This window comes from Chanos chanos, chromosome 2, assembly GCF_902362185.1.
Source record: "Chanos chanos chromosome 2, fChaCha1.1, whole genome shotgun sequence".
In the NCBI taxonomy this organism is placed as follows: domain Eukaryota; kingdom Metazoa; phylum Chordata; class Actinopteri; order Gonorynchiformes; family Chanidae; genus Chanos; species Chanos chanos.
In genome coordinates, this window is record NC_044496.1 from 43,058,798 (window position 1) to 43,067,073 (window position 8,276).

Genomic DNA, 8,276 nt, shown 5'->3' on the forward strand with positions numbered 1-8,276 from the left:
TGGAGGAACTCCATGCAGACACAGGGAGAACATGTGAACTCCACACAGAGAGGACCCTGGCCGCCCGGCCGGGAATTAGATCCGGAATTTTCTTGCTGTGAGGCGACAGCGCTACCCAATGTGCCACTAGTTAAAAGTTCAATTACAAGTTAAGTTTTACCCTTAAAGAAGCAGAAATATTAACCACAGGACAACAGTGCCAAAATGTTGTGTCTCTTTCTTTCTCTGTGGGTTTATCCATGTGGTTTACTTAATTACCCTCCTTGGCTAAGCATCGTATCAAAGATATGAGATATACATGCAAACACTACATTCCTGGTGTTTTATCTCAAAGAATTATCTAATTTAATCTATGTTTTCTGAATAAAATGAATCAATTACGTTTAACAATAACCATTTACTTAAAAGACCACTTTAAGGTGCTGAAAATAAGAAATACAATGCCAAAAGCTAACCCCACAATGTATTCCAGGCAAACACCACAAAGGAGTAGTACATTTATTTCTTATTTTGAAATTAAATTCCAACAAGTCAGTAGTGTGGATCAGATACAATAGTTCAGTTCAAGGAAGATTCAATATATATTTTGCCCTGGGACTTCTGAGCTCTTTGTAAATACCTTTGCCATGATTTAAGTGTTATAAAATACTGCAGCTGAAGTAGAACAAATCCTAAGTAATTTTAGGAAACTTGCATTTACATATAATTTATGTCTTGGTCCATCAACCAAAACTTTACAATGGCTTATTCTAAATAAACGATTTAGGTACAATATTTACAGTAATTGCTCTACTGCCCCGTGACTACTGGTCTGATTTTCTTGAAAATAAAGATCTAGTGACAATGCCTTTTTTTGTACTCCCCAATATACTGTTTTCAAAATATTAAAATAATGATTTCCTTTAGCAAATAGACAACGTGAGATCTACAGCACACACAGAAGCTTCAGGCAAATGCGCTCCTAATGTTCAGCTTTAAGGATCAAGTGTTTCATTTTCAGAGATTCAATATCTCCACAGGATAACCCAAAAGAAAATATTCAAAAACAAAGAAAACTAAAGTATCACAAAACACTTTCCAATCCAGAAATACCAAGGAGGTGAAAAAAAGCATTCACTTCAGATGTAATCCTGCAGTTTAACTCTTAACCTCACACCTATAGGAGTTTTTGCTGTACATGCACCACAGTACAACTATACAAGGAGAAGAGCAAAAGAAAATACAATCTTTATATTTACAATTTTCAATGCCTACTTAAGCAAGGGATGCAACCACTTCTAAGCACACTTAAAAGGTCCCCTCAATGGATTTGGGCAGAGAAGACAGATTTCATCATCCATTTCATTAAAAAAATTAAATGTGTTATGAACATTTACAGTAGCAGAGTTTTACATAAACAAAGTCTGTAGGTGTTCCTTGTGATTTTCCATTTTCACAGAGCTGTGTATTCACTGGAGTGGGTCCATAATGTTCCATTACAACTGTTTAAACATGAACCTGTACTAGCAGGTACATTCGGATTATTAGACAGACATTTCAAGACATTTTGAGCATAACTTTAACAAAACACAGTCACAGCTGTACTTGTGATGTGTCACAGCTGTACTTTTACTCTTCGGTAAAATCAGTGACCTCTGAAGACAACATCATGAGACACCTACTTTGAAATTTCAAGGAAACATGGATAAGCCTCAAGTACAACACACATCATCTTAGTGTTACATTAACAAAACAGACAAAAACTGATCACTAAGTAATTTAAGCCTCTATAAATCAACGAACTGTGGAGCGATGGAGTGAAACGATGGCTTAATGCAGGTTTTCAGTGTTCCCCCTAGGCCTAGTGGATCAAATGAGATCTTAAATATCTGCATTATTAAATTAAAAAGCCAGCCAAAGAAAAGTCCCTACAAACTATCTATTTTTATTGATTCAAAAATTTGTGGCGTGCTTTGTCAGCTGGATCAAGCTTTGAGCAGGAACGCAAAAATCTTAAATACGAATAAGTGCTTGGCTTTTCACAATACCACCGAAATCCTGCTTTTCATTCCGCATCATCCGTGAGTTCAGATTTAACAACCGTAATTGAAGCTACAGTTCTGGTTGTGCTTCCACGCTGTCACTAACACTCAGAAATTGTTCTGTTACTTTTTATTTATGTTTTTTTTTTTTTTTTTCTTTTGACTGTAACAAAAACAGGATCATTTTAATTTAGAGTAGGCAGTGCTTCTCCTGTAGGGGCAGACTCCTGTAAGACTTTATTCCGGCCTTAATCAACCATGTGTCTAAATTATGAAAACTGAGGCTTTCACCAGCCAAAGTTCAGCTGTGTTTGACTAGGACAGGAACAGAACTCTCCTTAAGCTGCCACCCCCAGGGAGGAGGAGGAGGAGGAGGACTGTCTACCTCTTCACATGACAATGGTACAGGACACTAAATAAGCTCTGCAAAGCTGTAAATGAGATATGGTGGAAAGAGTGTGAGTGTGAAAGACTAAAGGCTTAGAGGGAACACTGACTGATTCACTCTTGTCACATCAAGACATCAACATCGTCACCATGGTCCTCCTCCTCAGTGACTTTTAGTGACAGCACCTCTTCATTAAGGAAAAGACCACTCAGCCTCTCCTTGCGAGCTTGTCTCTGTTCCTTTAGCTGTCTTTTGCGCAGTGCTTTCTGCTGTAACTTCCTCTGCTTTGATCGTTTCTAGTGGAGGAGACAGCGTAATAACAGAGAGATCAATAAAGAGGACAAAGGCAAAGAGGACATGTCACAGCACAATCACTGTTATGACCAATAAGTTTCAAGGATACATCAGGAAAGACAAATAAGTGCAGTCTCACTGCTTTGAACTTTTGCACAATTACATTTGATTTGTTTACTATTCAATAGCATCAAGTTTGCCAGGAACACCTGCTAGTGTAAATATACCCCAGTATGTGTTTTCCACTGAGGAGGCTGCAGTTGGAGAGTGGATTTGAGTTTTTTGACGGACTTATAAACAGTGGTTTAGCAAAAACTAATAATATGCCTTACAATGTAATGCCAGTAATTGTACAATCCTGGAGATTACCAGGACAAATTGTTCTCCTGAGAGGGCACAACCTGTCAGCTAATGTTCTTAGAGGATCTAATTCAGAAATTCTTTAACATGAAACTTTTCTAATCCACATAAAAAAAAGAAAATACAGCAGTGATGCACTGATACTACTTGTTGGTGCTCATACTGGGCCGATACAATATGGCAAACACTTGCACTTGGTATCGGCATCACAATTTAAGGCTTCCAGTTACGAGTATGCTGACGTATAACGATGAAGCCGGTAAACTTGCTGCAAAACTAACAGCGGAGCTCTAGTATTGCTATTAAACTTGGAATCATGTCAGCTATTTGGAATTTCTTGAAACTTGAAAACAAAGAAAGAAAAACTGCTAACTGTAATATTTGTAACACAACCACTTCAAGGGCAGGCGCAAATACAAAGTACTACAACTACGGTTCCTGCCTTTGGGCAGGCACAAATACAAAGTACTACAACTATGGTTCCTGCCTTAAGGCAGGCACAAATACAAAGTACTACAACTACAGTGCCTGCCTTAAGCCAGGCACAAATACAAGGGACTACAACTACGGTTCCTGCCTTTGGCTTCCACGGCCCGAAAATTCATATCAGCGCCACGCACTAGTGTTGAGAGCAAACAACTCTTCAGTGCAGCTTCTCAAGTTGTTAATGAGAGAAGAAACCGACTTACATGTGAGAGAGCGGAAATGCTTCTCTTTATTAAGAAAAACCTTCCCCTTATGTTTACATTTACTCAGCCAAGCTAGAAAAGCTATGTTTGTTGTCAGTTGGCTTTGCAAAGAAGGCGCTCAAACATTTCTACATTTCGAATAATAAACATTTTCTTTGAGTAACTATAATGCTTCTTTCATCATGGGGATGGTGTAAAAAAAAAAAAAAAACACTACAACTTGGTTTTGGTTCTGTGTCAGGGTTTTAGAAACAATGACAAAAGCATTCAAAGTGTAAATTACTCTTGGTATGAATGTGTCAGGGCTTTGTCCACTTCTGAGAGTTTTACCTATTAATAACTAAAAACTGTGGTATGTCTTCATCTTTTTTTTTTTGTCATAATTATTATTTAGCAGATTTACGTGAAAATCCCTACATCTGTCTATGAGGTATGCAATCCACATCTCAGCCCTACGAAACAAATAAAAACTGGAGAGCCCTTTAAACCTAAGAGCTGAGTTTTAAGGACCACCACATCAGTAAAGTTTTGTAATTAAACAATTACCTTGGAATCTCGAATGCGTTCAGCAGCAGTGGCCAAGTTCCCATCACTGTGAGCTCGGCTAATATTGGTGGACGAGTTGGAGCCAGTAGAGCTGGTGCTGCTGCTGGCACTGCTCACCATGCTAGCGTTGCTGCTGCTATGAGCACTCACACCACTAGTGCTGGCACTACTGGCCACACTCCGTTTCCAGCTGTCCCGTGTGCTGCTTGGCCTCTGCCGTGGACTGTGCTCCCGGATATAGTTCCTCACCTTGATCACAGATAAACAAGCTCTAATTACTGTCCTTTCCACATTGTGCAGTACACTGGCTTCAGCAAAGGCTATGTACTGTTTAGCAACAACTTGTTCTCAACCTGAATATTCTGAGGTACTTGATAAATCTGGGCAGTCGTGTCAACCATATTACACAGGTAACAAAACAATAATACTGATAATAAATTGCATTCTCCATACACCAAACATATTACTGTGTGTTTCCAAGCATGCTGATCACATGCATGTAAATGTCTCTAAGGAGGAGAGAGAATTGCTACTCTTTACCTGTTTGAGTTTCTCATCCGTGAGGCAGTTCAGCTCGATGATAAACTCACTGTCTGTGGGAGAAATCTGTGCACTCGGGTCAATGATCTTAATAATGTCCAGCTGCTCTCGCAACCCCATCTCAGTACTCACTTTCCGGCTCAAGTACTCAATATATTCAACCTTTAAAACAGAAAAAAAACATGAAGCAAGTTAACACAGGTTTTGAAGGTGCATTTCATTTATTGAGCTATTTTCAAATTGAAAAAACGCATACCACGCACAGTAGTATTCAACAACGTCTGTAACTTTCCTCATTATGCTGGAATTCATTGAACTGGTTGGACAAGTTTGTTGTTCTGCTAGTTCTCTGTGTCATCTAAAAATCTTCTCTTACCTACTGAAAATGTGTGGAAACTTAAAACTACCCCTGTACCAAATGTCACCTCATTGGTATGACTGTGAGGTCTGCATGTCACTACACTTAATTATAAAAATGTATGAATAACAGCCCACAAGAAGGTTAAATCTGACATCACACAAAGAGATTCTCCACACCTGTTCATCGTTGGTCATAGCACTCCATGGCAGCTCATCCAAGTTCCTGTGAGGCTTAGACTTTCTTTTGGACACAAGGCAGGGGGAGCTGGGTACACTGGGTATGATGTCTGACAGCACATCACTACCACTGGCGATGTCACTTCCTGGTAACTGAAAATAGAAATTCAAACAATACTTCTGTTAATGCTACACTGCTATCGTGTAATTTGTTGAAACTATAACATTTTGATCACATCTAGCCTACATTGCTGTTAGTGCTGCTGTCCTACTACTGTCATCGCGCAATATTGCACAGTGCACTTTATGACTGCTGCTCTCTGCCCCCTTGCACATACTGCACATGTAACTGCAACACTGCGAATTCACTGTAACAACTGTACATGTAACTTAAATTCTAATACTCCAATACTAAGGTACTTGTCATAGATCTACCTCACTGTCATGGATCTACCTCAACTGTTATTTTTCTCTTGTTTTTTGTCTCGTCTTCCTTATAAGATTTTTATTTTTATTTATATATTGTCTTTTATTCATACTCGTCTGGTAACGGAGGATTAGCAAAGTAAGGATTTCATTGTACAGTGTAACTGCCCGTTTTGCTGTGCACATGACAATAAAACTCTTGAATCTTGAAATTGCTAAAATGTAACAAAAAATGTTATTCATCTTCATTTAAGTTAAAGGTTACTTCTACTGTAAATGTGCTGTTCTTACTGTAATTTTTAAACAGACAGAAGCAAGCATTGGACACTGGTCCCTTAACTACTGAGAGAAAGCATACCTGCCACTCAAATTCGCTGTCTGACCAATCCCAATATGTACTTATTGAAGAGGACACATCACTGCACACACTGCCTTCAGGAAACAGGTCAAAGGAGGTGAATTCCTGGTCATCCAAAAGGGAATAACAGTCGTCTTGGTCCCCAACAGAGACAGAGGAGAAGAGTTCCTCACTGCACTCAGAGCTTGCAACACTCGTACCACAGGAGGTCAGATTCCACCTGTAAAAACATTTTTATTTTAGACAAAAATACTCAATGACCAACTGACATCAGGGTATTTCACAGCCACAATGGTACAACCTAAATTACCTCTAACAATCAGAGTATGCATTTGTTAAATCTATTATCCAACATTGGGAACATGCCTGAATCTAAAACCACCATTTTTGTTTCGGTTACTGTTACACAGTGTTAACATTATGTATGATGTGTGATGTGCGATGACACCCTTGGGAGCATCCTATGAGTTTTGTGATGCGTCACCTTATTAAATAGCTCACCTGTTGCTATGAAAGCGATGAAGTGGATCTGTCCGATGACAAGAGGACAACTGACAGCCAAAGTCACTAACGTCCAATGTGCCATCCTCGCTCAGGTTCCCCCGTTGTGACAGCAACGGAAAAGGCTCCTCTGGAGCAAGGAACTTCTCGTAAAGGTCTTCAGACATTTGAAACCTGTGACGTTCAGCATGAATTTAGTTTAACAGAAAGTAAGATTTACTGTGAAGTCTCAAAGCAATCCCTCAAAAAGTCATGGGTTATAAGTAATCATGGACAAAGTCGCCTTCTTCAAAGGAAACATACAGGAAGCGTTTTTCATTTCCGACTGTAAGGAATAATGAAGCGACATGCTGAACTTCAGAATGAACTCCGTGATCTGCACACTTTGCATACATAGGAATAATAACGTGCTGATGTACTACCCTGAAAATATTGAGAGACACATTACTATATTATTTAAAGTAGCACAGTGTGTTTTGTGCTTTTCCTTAAAAGGATACACTTGAACAAACAAGGGATGAGCGCTAAAAATGGTACAGAAATAAAGAAAAAGACAATGTCTAACATAATCTCATCCCCCCTACCGCAAAGGTACACCTGGCAATTAGGTTGTATCTGTTCAAGCAGCGACATTTTTACGAAGCTAGCTAGCTAGCTAGCTGACTGTCATCGCTTAGGTTGAATTATCCTATAATCGAAACACATGACTGTATTTTTGTCTAGAGTGAATAAGAATAATAAAAAAAAATACTTGGTCAAAAATTTGTTAAATTGTCTGCCAAATGTACATATAAAAAACACCATATACGGTCAAAACGTGTCAGATATTCAGTGTGGCTAAGCTGTTTTGCATCGGCCAGCGCGTCAGCAAGGCTATGTTAGCTACGATACCGTGCAAAAGTAAACAGCTATGCTTAACACTAGCAAGCTGGGCAATTAGACACGATGGAAATATTGAGCCAAATGGTATTCTGATTTCGCAATGACATACTTAGGAATACACCATACAAAATGTTCTTATCGCATTTTAAGTACTTCCAGTTACTAAACAAACTGTTCGAGAAACCATTCATAGGCATGCAATTTCCTACTGCCACACAAACACTGTATATCATACAAAAGGCCGTTACCCCCATGGCAGGCCTGCTGTCGTGTCAGCTAACCTAAGCTAGCGAGTTTAGCAAGTGGATTCACTGGTTGCTTTAAATACCTCGCGAAATCGCTACGGATTATCAACGAGATATACTCTAAATAAAACTCAGCCTATGCGACGAATATTTAATGTCACACATACATATGTAGTTGCTGTATCTACAACGTGAACATACCTGGATTTATTTGTTTTCTACGCCAATCGAAACCACCTCCATCCGTATTCCTTTTTTCCGACTGGTATGGTTGAACACTTCAGTACGTCATAGGCTATTATGGGGTGAGTGGCTGCGTTCGCACGCACTGGCTTTATGGGCTGCACAGATTTACGCGGAGAGTTCAAAAAGTGGAGACTTTGCTGGTCCAGCATCCTGTCAAAATCTGCATGATACCGCAGATATCAGCACAATCTTACTTCCCGAATTCCGTCTGCCCAGCAAGAACAGCGGCTATGTTTGCGTAAA

General features: G+C 39.3%; 1 protein-coding gene across 1 annotated transcript; it reads right to left on the bottom strand.

Moving 5' to 3' along the window:
* Positions 1-492: 492 nt before the first annotated feature.
* fam199x (family with sequence similarity 199, X-linked) lies at positions 493-8,046 on the bottom strand. Its single transcript, XM_030766171.1, has 7 exons — positions 7,989-8,046; positions 6,661-6,834; positions 6,160-6,379; positions 5,376-5,528; positions 4,839-5,000; positions 4,299-4,547; positions 493-2,705 (listed from the first exon to the last, which is right to left on the bottom strand). Exons 2-7 carry the CDS (start codon positions 6,825-6,827, stop codon positions 2,532-2,534), a joined length of 1,125 nt encoding a protein of 374 aa, XP_030622031.1. The 5' UTR covers positions 6,828-6,834; positions 7,989-8,046; the 3' UTR covers positions 493-2,531.
* Positions 8,047-8,276: the final 230 nt, after the last annotated feature.

Excerpts from the sequence above, each read along its gene's own strand:
- fam199x (XM_030766171.1), bottom strand. The coding sequence starts at position 6,827 with ATGTCTGAAGACCTTTACGAGAAGTTCCTTGCTCCAGAGGAGCCTTTT. Across the intron at positions 5,529-6,159 it reads ACAGCGAATTTGAGTGGCAG|TTACCAGGAAGTGACATCGC; the intron begins GTATGCTTTCTC and ends TTCTATTTTCAG. Across the intron at positions 4,548-4,838 it reads CGGATGAGAAACTCAAACAG|GTGAGGAACTATATCCGGGA; the intron begins GTAAAGAGTAGC and ends TCTGTGATCAAG.